Here is a 20,852-nt window from a genome sequence, read left to right as displayed (position 1 = left end):
TGCCCCTTCTGCGGCGCCGTTGTCTTGGTTCAGCTTCTGGGATCAGATCCGTTGTTCTGGATGGTGGTCCAAACAGAGAATACGCTTTGCGAAAGTTGTATTCCTGGTCGTAATGTTGGCAAATTGGTGTCGCTCTTACATCCAATAGTTCTTCCTGGCTGTATGTAATAAGACTTAAGATATCCTGGGGTAAGAAATAATACATTAAAAAAAATACTGCATAGTTTCCCAAGGACTCGAAGCGAGGCAACCATCTCTGTCGTCACCATCAGAGGAACGAGGCCATCATGTTGGTCGCGTTCCTCTGCCCAGGCGTCACTGATACGTTTCAGATCTTAAAATGCCTGGATAGGTATTTTACATATCAGCTAACATCATATGTTATATCAATCTGTATTGAAGGGAAACCAAATATTTTTGTAGACTTCTGTGCTTTCACCAATTTGGGCCAAAAAATTACTAGGAGCGCCAAGTCTAGGTCCAAAAGGCTTCTAAATAGCTTCCACCCTTAAGCCATAAGACTCCTGAACATCTAATCAAAATGGCTACCCAGACTATTTGCATTGTCCCCTCCCCCCCTTCTACGCTGCTGCTACTCTCTGTTATTATCTATGCATATCTCATTTTCAAATCATTACTGGGTAACAATTACTGTAAGTACCCAACTGTGATTGTTTTCAATAAAAAATGGTCAAAAGGAAACAAATAGATTCTCAGCAAAGAGCATTTTCTCAATCAATACTTTTGCTAGGACTATCTGGTAGTGGTCTGAGTAGTTAGGGGAAAACTGAAACCTAGCTGTTATTGGCAGAGGTTTATTAACTCATTTACCACATGCTATTACTCCAACCCACCAAAACTGGCATTTTGAGGCAGTCTTTTCAAATATCTCTAATACTAAAAGGCCATTATCATGATTTTCACAATTTCACCGATTTATTCCAACCTCATAGTTTGAAAATATAAAAATATTTTTTTGTCTGCACTAGGCCTCTAAAGAAGGTGCTAATTAGGCCTAATTCATCATTTAATAGTGATTATGATTATTAGCCCATTCATTACCCCCGTACATCTTGCAGGTCACAAATGCATTTTATCAACAAATCTTGAAGACCTGTGTAAAAGCACACAGCGATTAGGACACCGGATAAATCCCGAAACACAATCCACATTCTCTCAATTCCGCTATTGGTCAAAACTGCGCCTGTTCCATTTTGGAGGGCTGGTTGTTATTTGCTCATCATTATGGCTTTTATTGGCCAGGACTTCATATCATCTTAATAAAACATTATTTTCAACTGAATATATTTTATGTAATGCAAAAAAAGTTAAAGATATCACATTTGTTAACGTTTAGAAAAACTGTAGGAAATGCGCGCCCCTTCTTTAAAAAAATATTGGTACGTTCTTTTCAATTGCGCTGCGAGCGTACATTGAGGCACAAGAAGAACGGGAAACCTGATCCGTATAACATGAAGTGGACCAATTTCGGTGGTAATTGATCGGATTATTCTACTTTAAGAAAAGGAAACACCACACTACGGCATAATTTCATTTTTTCCCCTTCGAAGAGGAGGATGGTGGCCGGGTAGTCACAACTTCGGACACGCTGCTGTTCCTTGGCACGCGCACTGATCCAGTTGGTGAGGTGAGTGCTACTAGTAGCCCACTGGAGATGGAGAATGATAGGCTACATTGTTGTTATATTGTTGCACATCATAACCACCTGTATGGGATGTGAGAGGGATAGTTGTAGTCTGCAATGTCACACGTTTTTTGGTAAATTGAAATCCAATAAAGGCTATGGAATAGTGCGTCAACAGCAAGCTTTATGCTTTTTACCTAGGAATCTGACGTAGGCCATTTCAGAGCTACACTATATTCAAAATGTATTCTTTAATTCATTGTCAAGTATATGCGCAATAATATGACCGTTGGACACCTATAAGCAAGCCAGGTGTGGTATCTAACGTGGGCTTTCTTTGGCAATACAACATTTAGAATGGAATGAATGAAGAATGTGAAGGTAGGGTTAGGCCTTTCTTTAATGCTTCTTTATTACTTGACGACAGTGGCCTACTGATCTGTCACTTCTAGATGAGCACGCCTAGTGTTGCCTTTAGGGCTGATGAAGCAAAGCTTTCAGCTCTGTTCCAATGTGTAATTGCCCCAACACGTGGGCGGCCAAAGGGTACTACGGTACTGTGCCTAACTGATCATCATAATGCTCTATAATAACGGCAATTGTTGATATTCTCCAACAGAATTAGACATATTTAGACCAAGTTGGTAGTTTTCATAAATGCTTGCTCCCTCAGCCCTCTAAACTGGTTTTCATCTGCTTCTCCACGGTTCTCTGAAAAAACAATGTATAACATTTTGACATCCGTCTCCATGGGGGCGATGAGCAGTGATTTGTGCACTGGGGACCCATAATTATTACAATCTAGCCTGCCTCAGACCTGTCTTGTTTGTCTATCGTGTCAACCTTGGAGGTACAAATGTCAAGATAGAAAATGCAGGAAAAGTTAGCCTGGGGCACCATGATGGCTTATTTGAGCAGCTCAGCTGAATCTGACAAGGCAAGCCAGATCAAAACTGTGATCTTATGAGGCCTGTATACAAGCCTGTCTGAAGCCATTGTCTTGAAATGAAATCAGATAGCAGTTTATTGAACTCTTCCTCTGCTGTGTGTGTCACAGGAGGCTGCTGAGGGGAGGATGACTTTTAATAATGACTGGAATGGAATGGTCAACACCATTCCATTTATTCCCTTCCAGCCTTTACAAAGAGCCCGTCCTCTCCAATTAAGGTACCACCAGCCGTGTGCGTGCTTCTCTGTCTATTTACATATCTGGTGTGCTTTCATCATCTCTTTTGTGATGGATAGAAGAAAGAACAGATCTAGGACTAGAAGGGACAATGACCCTGGAGACCAATATCACAGTGCCTGTGTAGTCTGCTGTCAGTTTGGTGTGTTGGTTAGTCGGACAATGACAGAGCTCCCATCTCCCCATGGTGCCACTGCTTTTCAGACACATCTTCTCTCTTGTAGTACAGGAAGTGAAATAACTAACAGTGACACTCCTTTTAGTTTTTTTAGGCGTAGTCCTTTCAACAACCACTATTTCACACCTGGCAAACAGTTTGACTGCGTCCAGCTTGTCACCTGGAATAATATACATAGAATGAAAGATATGGACAGTAGGCTACATACTTTGTGAAATGACAGACTGGCTCTGGCTGGTTCTTTATCAGTGAAGTGGCTTATTGACCTCTGACCAGTTACAGCACCACTCACTCCTCTCAGGACTCACTCCAGGCTCAAGTGACATTTCAGATGCAAGAAAAAAGCATATTCTGTGTATCCCAGGGAATGGAATGAAACAGAGGCTGTTATTGTAATCAGCGAAACCACTTAACCTCATCCTTCCTCTTTCTCTCTCCCTCTTCTTCCTCCTCCTCCGTATCATCAGCCTTCTGCCCATCTGGCCCTCTTAAGACGTTTGGAGGTCTTCTTCCATTAAAGTCCCAATGCAGCCATTTCTGGGTAACAATTTAGTACCTTACTGTAATAGATTTTCATTTCAAATGGGCAAAAAAAGCTTTTTGGCAACTTTCCCAAGCAATAATAATTTTGCTAGGAAGGTCTGGGGGTGGTCTGAATGGGGAGGGGAAAACTGAAATTGGTCTATTAACCAGTTTACCGCATGGTGATGTCACCATGGAAATCCAAAACTCCTGCTAATGCAAACCTCCTGATTTTAAAATACAATCAGGAAATCACACTGATCAAATGTTTTGACACTTTTACAGTGTTAGTTTCATCAGCTGTTGTACAATATGACACAAAACAAAGGAGAAAAAGCTGAAATTTGACTACTAGATCTTTAACAGAGAGTGGTGAGTGTCCCTTATAAAAGAGACTGACTATGGGTTACTGCTGCTCCCTCTCACTCTGCCTAGGCCCTGGGTGGGTGGTCCTGTAGCGAGATAGAGAGAACCTTAGCTAACACTACCATTCTATACTCCATATTCTAACTGATCTCATTGCGGTGGTGGTCGGCTGGTTTTATAAAAACAAGCTGATGTTCCCATCACTATGTGAGCTCCTGTGTAATGTGATGGTGGCCAGCCGGGAAGGTGCTTCATTGCCTTTTACCCGTGTGTGTGTGTGTGTGTGGAACGAAACGGAGAAAGCTGTAGCTCTCAGTACCATTCCATCAACATGATGCCACTACCTCATACTCCTCCTGTTGTCTGACATGAGGTGGTTATGAAGACCAATATGTTTATTTATTTAACCAGGTAGGCCAGTTGACAAGGTCTCATTTACAACTGCAACCTGGCCAAGATAAAGCAAAGCAGTGCGACATAAACAACAACACAGAGTTACACATAGACAAACGTACAGTGAATAACATCAAATAAATATAATAATCTATGTACAGTATGCAAGAGTGTGCAAGAGTAGGGAGGTAGGCAATAAGTGGTGAAAATAATTACAATTTAGCATTAATACTGGAGTGATAGATGATGATGTGCAAGTAGAGATACTGAGGTGCAAGACGGTAAGTAATAATATGGGGATGAGGTAGTCGAGTGTTCTATTTACAGATTGGCTGTGTACAGGTACAGTGATCGGTAAGCTGCTCAGGCTTTGGGGTGTCCTTGTAACAAGATGACATGTTTGTCAGTTGTCACTATGTAGTTCAAAACAGTGCAGTGAATTCACTTCACATTGATGTGAGGCTTCAGCCTTTGGTTTGGTTGCTAGACCTGTGTGTGTGTGTGTGTGTGTGTGTGTGTGTGTGTGTGTGAGAGCAGTGAAATAAATGCTAGTATTTTATTACTCCTCTGTATTGTATTGAGCAGGCCAGTGACCTAAGAATGGCAACCCAGTCAGTGATTGACTGAAGCTGAAGGTTGTTGACCTTTGCTGTGACCTATGGCAGGGTGGCGTTTCAGAAGGGATGTTTTCATTTTACCCGTTGGTAAGTCAAGGTTCTCCAGGGGATCTGTGATTTCACTGAGAGTTTAACACACACACATATATATATATTACTCACTCACACACACCAGCACAAGCACAGTGGAGGACAGTGATTATAGTAAGGGAGGAGTCCTCTGACTCTCTGGAGAGAAGGATGAGTTGGCTGCTTTGCTCTTTGGGTTAGGCTGACCTTCACCCTCCAGTCCGTCCATCAGTCCATCCGTTCGCTCCCCAGCACAAGCATGAGTGTGTGTGTGTTTTCATGCGTGTGTGTGGCACTCCCCAACAGCCTCTGATGGGCACAGACAGCGGCTGCACAGACAGCGGCTGCACAGACAGCTGTCACTCAATAGGCTTCCACTGACAGCAGGCAGCACAAACACACACACATTACTCCCTACGTGGAATTCCAAATGAAGGGCCTCCAGTCTGACCTGTCTCTCTGAGGTTGCTCAATGTCAATCCCCCTGCTGCAGCCATCTTGTGTGTGTGTGTGTGTGTGTGTGTGTGTGTGTGTGTGTGTGTGTGTGTGTTTACAGTGTAGTTATCAAATCAAACTTTATTTGCCACATGCGCCGAATACAGCAAGGGTAGACTTTACTGTCAAATGCTTACTTACAATACAAGCCCTTAACCAACAATACAGTTCAAGAAGAAGAAAATATTTACCAAGTAAGCTAAAATAAAAAGTAACACAATAACGAGGCTATATACAGGGGGCACTGGTACCGAGTCAGTGTGCAGCGGTACAGGCTAGTTGAGGTAATCTGTACATGTAGGTGGGGGTGAAGTGACTATGCATAGGTAACAAACCATGAGTAGCAGTAGTGTACAAGACGGGGGGGTCAATGTCAATTGTCCGGTGGCGATTTAAAAAAAAAAAAAAAAAAAAAAAAAAGAATTGTTCAGCCGTCTAATGGCTTGTGGGTAGAAGCTGTTGAGGAGCCTTTTGGTCCTAGACTTGGTGCTCCGGTACCACTTGTCGTGTGGTAGCAGAGAAAACAGTCTATAACTTGGGTGACAGGAGTCTCTGACAATATTATGGGCTTTCCTTTGACACCGCCTATTATATAGGTCCTGGATGGCAGGCAGCTTGGCCCCAGTGATGTACTGGGCCGTTCACACTACCCTCTGTAGCGTCTTATGGTCAGATGCCGAGCAGTTGCCATACCAGACAGTGATGCAACCGGTCAGGAACCATTTGAGGATCGGGGGGCCCATGCCAAATCTTTTCAGTCTTCTGAGGGGAACAAGGTGTTGTCGTGCCCTCTTCACGACTGTCTTGGTATGTTTGGACCCTTGTTGGTGATGTGGACACCAAGGAACTTGAAGCTCTCGACCCGCTCCACTACAGCCCCGTCGATGTCAATGGGGGCCTGTTCCGCCCATCTTTTCCTGTAGTCCACGAGCAGCTCCTTTGTCTTGCTCACTTTGAGGGAGAGGTTGATGTCCTTGCACGACACTACCAGTTCTCTGACCTTCTTCCTATAGGCCGTCTCATCATTGTTGGTGATCAGGCCTACCACTGTTGTGTCGTCAGCAAACTTAATGATGGTTTTGGAGTCGTGTTTGGCCACACAGTTGTGGGTGAGCACGGGATACAGGAGGGGTTTAAGTACACACCCGTGAGGGGCCCCAGTGTTAAGGATCAGCGTGGCAAATGTGTTGTTGCCTACTCTTACCACTTGGGGGTGGCCTGTCAGGAAGTCCAGGATCCAGTTGCAGAGGGAGGTGTTTAGTCCCAGAGTTCTTAGTTTAGTGATGCGCTTCGTGGGCACTGGTGTTGAACGCTGCTGTTTATCGACTACAGCTCAATCTCACAAAGGTGTTCCTCTTGTCCAGGTTTAGAAAGGGCAGTGTGGAGTGCGATTGAGATTGCGTCATCTGTGGATCTGTTGGGGCAGTATGTGAATTGGAGTGGGTCTGGGAGGATGATGTTGATGTGAGCCATGACCAGCCTTTCAATGAACTTCATGGCTACCGACGTTAGTGCCACGAGGCGTTAATCATTTAGGCAGGTTACCTTCGCTTTATTTGGCACAGGGGACTATGGTGGTCTGCTTGAAACATGTAGGTATTACAGACTCGGTCAGGGAGAGGTTGAAAATGTCAGTGATGACACTTGACAGTTGGTCCGCTCATGCTTTGAGTACACGTACTGGTAATCCGCCTGGACCAGTGGCTTTGTGAATGTTGACCTGTTTAAAGGTTTTGTTCACATCGGCTACCGAGAGCGTTATCACACAGTCATCCAGCTGGTGCTCTCGTGCATGCTTTTATTTAGATTTTTTTTATCTCACCTTTATCTAACCAGGTAGGCTAGTTGAGAACAAGTTCTCATTTACAACTGCGACCTGGCCAAGACAAAGCAAATCAGTGTGACAAAAAACAACACAGTTACACATGGGATAAACAAACGTACAGTCAATAACACAATAGAAAAATCTGTATACAGTGTGTGTGCAAATGAAGTAAGGAGGTAAGGCAATAAATAGACCAATAGTGGCGAAGTAATTACAATTTAGAAAATTAAACTGGAGTGATATGTGCAGATGAGGATGTGCACATATAAATACTAGTGTGCAAAAGAGCAGAAAAACATATGGGGGTGAGGTAGGTAGTTGGTTGGATGGGCTATTTACAGATGGGCTGTGTACAGCTGCAGCAATCGGTAAGCTGCTCTGACAGCTGATGCTTAAACTTAGTGAGGGAGATATAAGTCTCCAACTTCATTAATTTGTGCAATTCGTTCCAGTCATTGGCAGCAGAGAACTGGAAGGAAGGCTGCCAAAATAGGTGTTGGCTTTGGGGATGACCAGTAAAGGATACCTGCTGGAGCGCGTGCTACGGGTGTTGCTATGGTGACCAGTGAGCTGAGATAAGGCGGAGCTTTACCTAGCGAAGACTTATAGATGACCTGGAGCCAGTGGGTTTGGCAACGAATATGTAGCGAGGACCGGCCAACGAGAGCACAGGTTGCAGTGGTGGGTGGTATATGGGGCTTTGGTGACCAAACGGATGGCACTGTGATAGACTGCATCCAATTTGCTGAGTAGAGTGTTTGAGGCTATTTTGTCAAGGATCGGTAGGATAGTCAGTTTTTACGAGGGTACGTTTGGAAGCATGAGTGAAGGAGGCTTTGTTGTGAAATAGGAAGCCGATTCTAGATATAATTTTGGATGGGAGATGCTTAATGTGAGTCTGAAAGGAGAGTTTCCGGTCATGCTTCAGTGTTGCTTGCCTCGAAGCGAGCATAAAAGGCATTTAGCTCATCTGGTAGGCACTGGGCAGCTCGCGTCTGGGTTTCCCTTTGTAGTCTAATAGTTTTCTAGCCATGCCACATCCGACGAGCGTCAGAGCCGGTGTAGTAGGATTCAATCTTAATACTGTATTGACACTTTGCTTGTTTGATGGTTCATCTGAGTGGCAGCTCTAGCCTTTGGCTCAATGCGGATGTTGCTTGTAATCCATGGCTTCTGGTTGGGATATGTACTAGAGGTCGACCGATTAATCGGAATGGCCGATTTAATTAGGGCCGATTTTCAAGTTTTCATAACAATCGGAAATCTATTTTTGGGCGCCGATTTCTGAAAATAAAGTTTTTTTATTTTTATATATAACTAGGCAAGTCAGTTAAGAACACATTCTTATTTTCAATGACTGCCTAGGAACTGTGGGTTAACTGCCTTGTTCAGGGGCAGAACGACAGATTTTCACATTGTCAGCTCAGGGGTTCCAATCTTGCAACCGCACAGTTAACTAGTCCAACGCTCTAACCATTGCACTCCATGAGTAGCCTGCCTGTTACGCGAATGCAGTAGAAGCCAAGGTAAATTGCTAGCTAGCATTAAACTTATCTTGTAAAAAACCATCATAATCACTAGTTATAACTACTAATCCAGTTTAGCAGGCAATATTAATTAGGTGAAATTGTGTCACTTCTCTTGCGTTCATTGCACACAGAGTCAGGGTATATGCTACAGTTTGGGCTGCCTGGCTCTCTGCGAACAATATAGTCAATGTAATAGTCTGTAAGAGGGTGAGTGGGGTGATATTGGTGTGTGTGTCTACAGTCTAGTTGTACCGTCAGGATGAGACCATGTGTGTGTGTCAGTGTAGTTATACCATCAGGATGAGAGAAAAGGTGTGTGTGTGTTCTGCTCTTTTGTCTCTGTGCCACTGTCCCTCTTCCAGCCAAGCGCTGTTGTCAGACATTGCCTGCGGGGCCATGTCTCTCTCTGTGCGTGTGTGTGGCCCTGTCCAGCAAGAGAGAGAAGCACGTGCAGGCCAGATAGAGAGAAGCGATGTGACCCACGGCACAGCGCTGTTTACATGTCTGTTTAGACGAGGGACGGGGGAATGTGGCGAGAGGGGACAGCCTTGTCTTGTACACACTCTTGCAAGAGGCTGTGGGCTAAAATATTGATGTGTGATGGTTGGTTGTTGCTATTGGCACAGGCTGTTGTCACATGTTGGGGACTTCGACTCTCCAAGTCTCCTCTTCTCTCTGTCATCTCTTCTCAAGTCTCAGATTCAGCTCATTGTCGTTGTTGACCCCCTTTTTACTCCATAAAGTTCTCAGGGTGGCATTTTCCTCTCACAATCATACACACTATGAGTAAATGCACCAGAATGTTTTCAATAAACGGCGAGTTGATACTGCAGCTCGCAATTGCATTAAGTGTAATATGAGTTTTGTCTCTGTCATCTCCACTAACCGTTAGTTTATTAACTATTGCACTATCTCATTAAGCTTGAGCCATGTCAACCTTTGCCACATCGTTGATCAAATCGGTCAACGAAACGCAGCTAAAGTATTTGAAAGAAAACAAATAGTATAAGCCCCATGTTATGGAGCGGGGCCAGACTGGCTCATAACCCTCTGGAAATATGCTAATGAGTCTGAATGACCATGGATGCAGCGCTGTGATTGACCCTCTGGAAAGCAGCACAATGGATTGCTTGTTTGGTGATCACGAGGGCACTCTGCTCCCCACACACACACACACGCACACTCTTTCTGCTTCATTTGTCATGTTTTTGACCGTTTGTTTTTATGGGTTAGAACACACTTTGAACCCCAGTTAATCATTGTTAACTTCTGACGTCTCTAAGAAGAAAGACTTTATGGTTTCATGATAAGGGCCTCTTGAACCTGATCACCAGTGTTCACAAGGAAGGAAATATAATGCTACATGGGATGATTGACGGATAATAACCAAGATATGGCCTCTGGTCTGTCCCAGGTGAAAAAAACATGTCTTTATCTAGTTATCTGATGTCTTTTCAACCAGGACTAGGTTACAACCTGACAATTAACTAGTTATGACATTTTATTACCAATTTTGCCTTCTGGATATTGTGGGATAAAGAACAGGATTGGCAGATTGATTCTCTCGCTCCAAACAACTTGTTCTTAAAGTGGACACTTCAGTGTAACACCTTTTTCTGAGGGCACACTTGTTAAACGTGTAGCTAGAGGTGGCTCATCTAGGTGGGTGGTAGCCAGAGGCACAACCAGGTAGCTAGAAGAAAAGTCACATTCAGCCTTTAAGATCTCTTGTGAGAGAGAGCCACCAAATACAAGTCTCCTCTGATTAGTCTTCGTTTGAGAACTTAGCTTGTGAAACATGAGAGAGGCGAGATGCTGTGTAAACGTTCTGGGGATCAGTGGCGAGCGAGAGGTCTACTGGGACGTGTGAGTCTGGGGGCGTGTGATCGAGCTGTCTCACTGGATCGGTCTACCTCTCTTTTGCCATCTTCTCTTCCTCTACTCTCCTCCTCATGGCTTTCTCTCTTCCTTTCCTCTCTTTCTCTCTGTGAAGGCACTGAAAGATGCCATATTGATTGGGCTTCACCCAACCGACTGTAAAAAATAATGACCCATGAATCCCCTGAAACAAAGGACAACCAGTCAGTGTAAACAGAATGTCAAGAATATCTCTATCCCTCTCGCTCTCATTATCACTCTTCCATTGTCTCTCCCTCCTTTTGCGCTCCTTCACTTGCTCACTGTCACCCCCCTATTTCTGCAGGGTTTCACTTTCCATCCTATGGAGAGGCTGATTGCAATGCTGCTGTTACCATGGCAGCCAGTGGAACACATTAAGCTTTATAATAACACAGAGTGGCGAAAGGGAAGAAAATAATCAAGAGCATGAGGAGGAAACTATAAATAGAGAGAGCAGTAATCCCTAGCATCATTTATTAAAACGTAACTTCAGATGGCTGTGTTGGCTTTGTAACACATCATTTCCCTTGCAGCTAGTACAGTATACACACTGTCCCTTCCCAGAGTCCCCTATCACGTCAGTCAGTTTTAACGAGAGCTGATTCCAGTAATGTAGGATAGCTGCTATGGTGTTTGTGACCTCATTCAGCTATCCTGAGCTCCACTCTCATAGTTAAGGATGAATAATGACACACGCCCAGTCATCTAGGGACAGTCAGACTGAGATGTGGCCCACGGGTGACTTTGTTTATTACTGGATCAGAAATGTATGAAATCCAAAGCTCTGACAAAGCCGTTCATTTCAGATTCTATTTTGTGTCTCAAAATGACTTATGGCAGTGTTTCAATGAATGGTGTCAAGCTCAGGAGATCCAATGATAAATCATAAAAGATCGATCTCTGGGATATTAACCAGATATTTTTTTTTTAAGTATACTGAACAAAAATATTAATGGAACATGCAACAATTTCAAGTTACAGTTCATATAAGGAAATCAGTCATTTGAAATAAATGAGGCCCGACTCTATGGATTTCACATGACTGGGCAGGGGTGCAGCCATGGGTGGGTTTTGTTTGTTCATATGTTCCTCTTTCTGTTGCAGTTGTAAAGGAGAACTTGTTCTCAACTGGCCTACCTGGTTAAATAAATTGCGTTGTTTGTAACTTATTTTTGTACTTATTTTGTACGTAATGTTGCCGCTACCGTCTCTTGTGACCGAAAATAACTTCTAGACATCAGGACTCCGATTACTCACCAAAGACTAGCAGAATCCTTTTTTTCCTTTCACGACTCTGACGAGCCCGACGCGAAGGATATACTGCTTCCTCGGGAACAAGCCCCTATCCCCGTGTTCTGCGCAGAGAAAGAGGAGCCGAAGGGCGGGCTGCCTTCTGAGAATTAGTGAGCGAGTGATGGAATAAACAGACTTCCCTCCATTCTGCTAGCAAACGTGCAATCTTTGGAGAATAAAATCGGAGAGTTAAGCGGAAGATTAAACTACCAACGGGCCATTAAAAACTGGAACATCTTATGCTTCACGAAGTCGTGGCTGAACGACGACAATATCAACATACATACAGGTGGCTGGTTATACGATGTACCGGCAGGATAGAACAGCGGCGTCTGGTAAGATAAGGGGCGGCGGACTGTATTTTTGTAAACAAGAGCTAGTGCACAATATCTCAGGAAGTCTCGAGCTATTACTCGCCTGAGGTAGAGTATCATGATAAGCTGTAGACCACACTAGCTGTTTACATACCACCACTGTCAGAGTCTGGAATTATTTGAATGAGCTGTATTCCGCCAAAAGAAAACGCCCACCCAGAGGCGGCGCTCCTAGTAGCTGGGGACTTTAATACAGGGAAACTTACATCTGTTTTACTAAATTTCTCTCAGTATGTCAAATGTGCAACCAGAGGGAAAACCACTCTGGACCACATAGACTCCACACACAGAGATGCATACAAAGCTCTCAATCGCCCTCCAATTAGCAAATCTGACCATAAATCCATCCTCCTGATTCCTGCTTACAAGCAAAAATTAAAGCAGGAAGCACCAGTGACTAGATCAATAAAGTGGTCAGATGAGGTAGATGATAAGCTCCAGGACTGTTTTGCTAGCACAGACTAGAATATGTTCCAGGATTCCTCCGATGACATTGAGGAGTACACCCCATCAGTCATTCTCATCGATGGGGCTGTAGTGGAGCAGGTTGAGAGCTTCAAGTTCCTTGGTGTCCACATCACCAACAAACTAACATGGTCCAAGCACACCAAGACAGTTGTGAAGCGGGAACGACAAAACCTATTCCCCCTCAGGAGACTGAAAATATTTGGCATGGGTCCTCATCCTCAAACGGTTCTACAGCTGCACCATCGGGAGCATCCTGACTGGTTGATTCACTGCCTGATATGGCAAATGCTCGGCCTCCGACTCCAAGGTACTACAGAAGGTAGTGCGTAGGGCCCAATGCATCACTGGGGCCAAGCTTTCTTCCATCCAGGACCTCTATACCAGGCGGTGTCAGAGGAAGGCCCTAAAAATGGTCAGACTCAAGCCACCCCAGTCATAGACTGTTCTCTCTGCTTCCGCACGACAAGCAGTACCGGAGTGCCAAGTCTAGGTCCAAGAGGCTTCTAAACAGCTTCTACCCCCAAGCTATAAGACTCCTGAACATCTAGTCAAATGGCTACCCAGACTATTTACATTGCCCCCCTCTCCCCCTATTTACACCACTGCTAGTCTCTATTGTCATATGCATAGTCACTTTAACACTACCTGCATGTACAGTTGAAGTCGTAAGTTTACCTACACCTTAGCCAACTACATTTAAACTCAGTTTTGAACAATTCCTAACGTTTAATCCTAGTAAAATGCCCCGTTTTAGGTCAGCTAGGATCACCACTTTATTTTAAGAATGTGAAATGTCAGAATAATAGTAGTGATTGATTTTTTTCATCACAGTGGGTCAGAAGTTTACATACACTCACTTAGTATTTGGTAGCATTGCCTTTAAATTGTTTAACTTGGGTCAAATGTTTCGGGTAGCCTTCCACAAGCTTCCCACAATAAGTTGGGTGAATTTTGGCCCATTCCTCCTGACAGAGCTGGTGTAACTGAGTCAAGTTTGTAGGTCTCCTTGCTCGCACACGCTTTTTCAGTTCTGCCCACAAATTTTCTATAGGATTGAGGTCAGTGCTTTGTGATGGCCAGTCCAATACCTTGACTTTGTTGTCCTTAAGCCATTTTTCCACAACTTTGGAAGTATGCTTGGGGTCATTGTCCATTTGGAAGACCCATTTGCGACCAAGCTTTAACTTCCTGACTGATGTCTTGATGTTGCTTCAATATATCCACATAATTTTCTTTCCTCTTGATGCCATCTATTTTGTGAAGTGCACCTGTCCCTCCTGCATGCAGCAAAGCACCCCCACAACATTATGCTGTGCTTCAACCGTGCTTCACGGTTGTTATTGTGTTCTTCGGCTTGCAAGCCTCCCCCTTTTTCCTCCAAACATAAAGATGGTCATTATGGCCAAACAGTTCTATTTTTGTTTCATCAGACCAGAGGACATTTCTCCAAAAAGTACGATCTTTGTCCCCATATGCAGTTGCAAACCGTAGTCTGGCTTTTTTTATGACGGTTTTGGAGCAGTGGCTTCTTCCTTGCTGAGTGGCCTTTCAGGTTATGTCGATATAGGACTTGTTTTTACTGTGGATATAGATACTTTTGTACCTGTTTCCTCCAGCATCTTCACAAGGTCCTTTGCTGTTGTTCTGGGATTGATTTGCACTATTCGCACCAAAGTACGTTCATCTCTAGGAGACAGAATGCGTGTCCTTCCTGAACGGTATGACGGCTGCGTGGTCCCATGGTGTTTATACTTGCGTAGTATTGTTTGTACTGATTAATGTGGTACCTTCAGGCATTTGTAAATTGCTCCCAAGGATGAACCAGACTTGTGGAGGTCTACAATCATTTTTCTGAGGTCTTGGCTGATTTTCTTTGATTTTCCCATGATGTCAAGCAAAGAGGCACTGAGTTTGAAGGTAGGCCTTGAAATACATCCACAGGTACACCTCCAGTTGACTAATTGACATAATTTTCTGGCATTTTCCAAGCTGTTTAAAGGCACAGTCAACTTAGTGTATGTAAACTTCTGACCCACTGGAATTGTGATACAGCAAAATAATCTGTCTGGAAACAATTGTTGGAAAGATTACTTGTGTCATGCACAAAGTAGATGTCCTAATCGACTTGACAAAACTATAGTTTGTTAACCAGAAATTTGTGGAGTGGTTGAAAAACGAGGTTTAATGACACCATCCTAAGTGTATGTAAACTTCTGACTTCAACTGTACTTACTACCTCAACTAACCGTTGCCCGGTTAGACATGCAGTTAGTTAAAGGCCCTGTGAGTAATTGGCACCATTTATTATCACTTACTTTTAAATGTAGTGTATCCAGGTTTTTGGATCTACATTAAGGATGGGAAGTGAGCCCCACTAACTCCATGTCAGAAGCCTATTGAGCTCTCTATGTGTAGCAGCGTTGTAACAACCCTTGCCCTCTGACGATTTGAATGAAGAGGTCTTTTATCAAATCTCATTTTATTGGTCACATACACATTTAGCAGTTGTTATTGCGGGTTTAGCAAAATGCTTGTATATTACCTGGCTTTTGTATTGTCTTCTACACAGTACACACCACAGATATTGTCTGACGAAACAATCCTATTTATTATATAGGTCACCATTTCTATACAAAATGATCCCTTCCCAAACAAGACCTAGTGGGGTCATTATTCTAAGCCTCAACTGTAGATGCTGTGCATTATTCAGGTTTGGTTCAGAAGTGTTCCATTTGCTAGACAAGAAGTGTGTTTTAAAAAAAAAAAATTTTTTTATATTAAAAAATATATATATACAGCGACGTATAGATCAAAACATAATATATTCCTTTTCAACTGTCATTGATTGCTGTGGATTGTGGTATTACACACATCTGAAGCAGCCAGCACTGGATAACACAAACATCTCCTGGATAACAGTAGACCTGTTTCCTGTCTGTCAGCCAGCCAACCCTGGATAACACATTCTGTACATTTCTGGAGACCATCAGACGTGTTTGGAGTGCGTCTGTTTGTCAGCCTTCCCCATTGCATGATGGTCCTGCTTGGCCCTGATTAGTCCTGTTGTCTCCTACCTGCTTGTAATGTGTCTTATGATTTCAACAGGCAGACCATGACAGGCCTCTCCTGTAATGTATGTAGCCATGAAGGCAGCTGTAGACCTGCCCATGCTAATTGCAGCTTGTCTTCTCTGCTTCTGGAGGCTGGAAGGGCCACACAAAGAGCAGCTCTGACATGTGAAGGCCTGAGAGGGGAAGAGGAAGAAACTGTCCTCCTGCCTTCCTAGACGCCTACACACACACTTAACAGTCTGGAGACAGAGGGCAGAGCTTAGCACACACACAGCCACACATTCATATCCACTCCCTAAGGTCTCTGTAGGGGGTGCCAATTGAAAAGCCTGGGAATGTGATGTGCTATCGTACCCTACTGAAGTGCCTGGGGTGAGTCTAGTATCCTATTGAATGTAAAGCAATTTCAGTTGGAGAAAAACGCCAATTAGAAATGTATTATCGTTTTTCTGGCCTATTTTCACTATGAAATAGGCCAGGGTCAAAACAGAGAAATGGAGACTGGAGGGAGAGATTCTATATGAGATTGTGGAGAGAGACAAGAACAGGATGAGTGGGAGTGATTTACAAGTGGATGAGCAGAGCGAGAGAAAGGGAGAGGGTAAGCAGTGTGAAGTGAGAGCGATAACAACTGTTGCCAATGGGCCATCGTGTGCATGCTCACATCTCCTTACCCATGTCAGAACACTCAACTGCTGTGTCATTATGTTGACATGGTATGAGGACTTACCAATCCTCCCACCTTATGCCAGTGTTTACCCGACACCAGTCAACATGTGACCGGCGAGGAGCTGTGTTTGTGTGTGTGATTGCATGAAAGGGTTGTGTGACACCAGGACACAGTGATTATGATGACGTCATATTGAAACTAGGCCACGACAAACCAGTGATGGATAGGAGGAGGAACCATTAGGCTCACGCTAGTGCTCAGGGCTAACAGATGGCCAACCTGTGGCCCCTGTCCTTTAATGTGTGTGTGTGTGGCACCTCAATATGGTTGTGGAGACCGGGATTGTACTGAAGAAGACTGGGTTATTTCAAGAGAACTGAATACTGGGAAAGAGAAGAGGGAATGGTTAATTTGCTTGCCAGAGGTGGTTTTTCACCCGTTGCCATAGAAACAGCAGCTCAATGTGTGTGAGTGTATTTGTGTATAAATGCATGTGCACATTGTGCAGTGTTTTTTCTTCCTATCGCTGTGTGTGTCAGGGTTGGGCTCAATTCAGAACTGAATTGTTTACTTTTTTTCTAATTTCATTTTGAAGTAGTAAACAGGATACAGAATTGCAATTCTAATTTTAAAGGAAATTTAATTAAGTGAAATTCAATTAAACTTATTTCTATATTAGGTGTTGTCTATACAAACAGTCTATTAGGTACACCCATCTAGTACCAGGTCTGAACCCCCCTTTGCCTCCAGAGCAGCTTGAATTCTTCAGAGTATGGAAAGGTTGATCAATTGGTATCAAGGGACCTAATGTGTTCCAGGAAAACATCCCCACACCATTAACTCCACCAACCTGTACTATTGACACCATTTAGAATTAAGCCATGGACTCATGCTGCTTACGCCAAATACTGACTCTGCCATCAGCATGACGCAACAGGAACTGGAATTCATCGGACCAGGATGTCTTTCCACTGTCCAGTGTTGCTGATTGCATGCCCACTGGGAGTCACTTCTGCTTGTTTTTAGCTGAATGGAACCAGGTGTGGTCGTCTGCTGCAATAGCCTATCCGTGTCAAGGACCGACGAGTTGTGCGTTCCGAGAGGCCGTTCTGCACACCACTGTTGTACTGCGTCGTTGTTTGCCTGTTAGCTTGCATGAGCCATTCTCCTTCGACCTCTCATCAACGAGCTGTTTTCGCCCACAGGACTGAGGCTGACTGGATGTTTTGTTTGTCGCACCATTCTTAGTAACCCCTAGACACTGTCATGCATAAAAAGCCCAGGACGTTTCTGACATACTGGAACCGGCGCGCCTGGCACTGATGATCATACCATCCTCAAATTCGCTTAGGTCGCTTGTATTGCCCATTCTAACGTTCAATAGAACAGCAACTGAATGCCTGCTTTATATAGCAAGCCAAGTCCACGTGACTCACGTGCCTGTAGGAGCTAACCATTTTTGTGAACGGGTGGTGTACCTAATAAAAAGTGTACATCTTGAACATAAATAAAAAATATATATAACTAGGAAAGTCAGTTAAGAACAAACTCTTATTTTCAATCACAGCCCAGTTCAGGGGCAGAACAGACTTTTACCTTACTAGTCCAACACTCTAACCACTAGGCTACCTGCCGACCCGTATATATTGTGTGTATATAAACGGGGCATGTATATATTACATGTACATGCATAAGCAATAGATTTTCAGGACAAACTCTCTTAAAATTTAATGATCATGGAAAACAAAACCTGTATGCAAATATTCAGTTATTATATTTCATTAATTACCTAGATTTTGTTCAATGGGGGGAATACTACATTTCCCAGAATTAGTTTAACTCAAGTTGACCCTGAGGCCTTCAGAAATAGGCTAAACAAATGAAATGGTTGAAAATATTATGGTATATTCTAAGCACTAAAGTTAAGAGTATATTAACATAGTTCCCAGAAAAAGGGATATATTTTTTGGTATCTGGAAGTGTGACCTGTCAGATTCAATTAAACTTATGTTCTATGACTGAGTGTAACTTATTTGAATTGCACAGAATTAAATTCTTCCTCACACTTGAATTCAAATTCTACGTCCTGTGGTGTGACCAATTTAGAATTTCGACTCATGAGTTGAGTGGAAGTCAATTCTGAATTGAGCCCAACCCTGGTGTTTAGCTGTGTGCACCCCCGCAATGGTGTGAGCCCGGGGATGTAATTCTGCCGGTCACTTATGTAGCTTAGGGAATGCAAAACAGACTCCCCAACTACAGCCGTCACCATGAGAGCAGGCAGGCAGCCAGCCAGCCAGTATGTACAAAGAGGAGAAAGCTATTGTTTCCAGCCATGTCCCAGATGAAACTGACAAACGGACGACGTCCACCTGAGCTGCATGTCTGATGAAAACAGCCCTGTGCCAGCTGAGGTGGAACATTAGAAGATAAATGTCCTATTAGATGTGTTACCTGTTGTTTTTTTTGGGGGACAAAAATTGAAATGCTTTAACGGTGCAAAAAAACAAGTGAGAAATCTGAGGTCTTTGCAATATTACAAGGACTCCCTCCTGTGGACAAAAACGGCACTAGAAAATAGTTCATCCTGAAGAATAGATCTTTTTGGTGTGACTATTTCTTTACCCTCTTTATGTCTCTCTCTCTCTCTCCCTTCATTCCCCCTCTCCCAGGCAGCAGTAGCAGGGTTCTGATCCTGAGGAGATGACGGAGGTGGTAGAGCCCAAGCTGGACTTTGCATCCTCGGGTCGCTCGGGGAGAAGGAATGCCCTACCTGACATCCTGGGTTCACCGGCTGGGGTCAACCCCACTGACCTGCAACTCAAATTGTCCGAGCTCCACCTCACAGGTGGGTTAGCTTAACCTGTATTTTTTTGTGTTCTGTGTCTCTCTCGGTCTCTGTCTAATTTAGTAGATGTAGACCTAAAACAAAATTATTTGCCCAGGGTTCCAGGTTTTGTTCACAAAATAGGATTTTAACCCCATGGGTCTTTCCTGGTGAAATTAGGTGGAAAATGCTAACTAACTGCAGTCCTGTTGGTTTGTCTCTCTGTCTAGATGGTCTGGGAGAAGCCCAGTCTCCCACGGCAGAGGAGGCCCCACTCCCTACAGAGAGCTCTGAGAGGAATGAGGGATCATAAGGCTGTCTGGGGGGAGGGCCCTAACTAGCCCCAATGTTTACCTCCGGTGAAGCTGATGAGAACTGGAGAAGAGGGATGGATGGGTAGAACGATACAGGAGGACCGATGAAGGAGAATGATGGGCCTGTTTTGAACAGCAGCTGAGCTGCAGAGAGAAGGATGATGATGATAGAGACCATTCCCTGTCCATCCTATCACCCAATCTGAAAAGACTCTTAAGAAAAGCGTTGGTGTGTGTGGGTGGAAAGATCACCTCTACTCCAACACACTGCCATGAGAAACAATGGATGTATGCTGATTATATGATGTTGTACACTACACATTTTTATGATTCAATCAAGACTCAAAACATTCAGCAACGGAGAAGTCACAAGTGAAAAAATAAAAAATGTACAATATCCTACTGGTGTCTGTTAATTGGCCACTGATTCAACACAGCCAATCATGTGGGACGATGGGCGGATCCTAGTGGCCAATAGTGGTTCAGAGCTTTCTGATTGATCTGGAAGAGAAAGTAATGATGTATTATAATGTACTGGATGTGTATGAAGAATGAGGTGAGAGTGAGTTAACTGTTTAACAAGAGGCAGCTGGCTTCCTCTTTTGGTGTCACACAGACATTGATGTAATCATGAAATCACTTCTGAGACTTTAATACAGAGGGCAGTGTGGTATGTAGTGCATGGATGGGTTTTTAAACGTTGTTCAAATGGTTTTAATGACAACCAATGGGGCTAAAGCTAATGGATCGAGATGATTGCTGTGATTGTGACCAGAAGTGTTGATGTGTTTATTTGCAAAGGTTAGCTAGATGCTAAAGCTAACATTATGTGTAGCCTGACAATCCAATCCCTATCTTTTCGAACATTCCTGAAATGAATCTAAAATGGTTTCTCACTGCCAACCATGTACTGTTGAAGCAGTCCGACGCTGTTGGTGCATTTCCATACAGGATTTACCTCAATGTAGGCTCAGACTTTTCTGTTTCCATCTACGCGGGCACCCGTGTCTCACTGGGCCCTGGTTCCGGCGGACCAGGTCTCACTTGTGGCCAACCCAGGCCGCTGGTACTTTTCAGCTGGCAATTCCATAACAAACTGAACTTTTAACAC

The 20,852-nt window shown here is 43.8% G+C and overlaps 1 protein-coding gene across 1 annotated transcript; it reads left to right on the top strand.

The window, feature by feature from the left end:
• The first annotated feature begins 1,347 nt into the window (after window positions 1-1,347).
• LOC115131457 (cAMP-dependent protein kinase inhibitor alpha-like) lies at window positions 1,348-20,143 on the top strand. Its single transcript, XM_065020416.1, has 3 exons — window positions 1,348-1,648; window positions 19,273-19,448; window positions 19,658-20,143. Exons 2-3 carry the CDS (start codon window positions 19,304-19,306, stop codon window positions 19,738-19,740), a joined length of 228 nt encoding a protein of 75 aa, XP_064876488.1. The 5' UTR covers window positions 1,348-1,648; window positions 19,273-19,303; the 3' UTR covers window positions 19,741-20,143.
• Window positions 20,144-20,852: the final 709 nt, after the last annotated feature.

The sequence above is a fragment of the Oncorhynchus nerka genome, linkage group LG7 (genome assembly GCF_034236695.1).
Source record: "Oncorhynchus nerka isolate Pitt River linkage group LG7, Oner_Uvic_2.0, whole genome shotgun sequence".
Classification (NCBI taxonomy): Eukaryota; Metazoa; Chordata; class Actinopteri; order Salmoniformes; family Salmonidae; genus Oncorhynchus; species Oncorhynchus nerka.
Note: the sequence above shows the minus strand (reverse complement) of the source record. Positions and strands in the feature narration are given on the sequence as shown.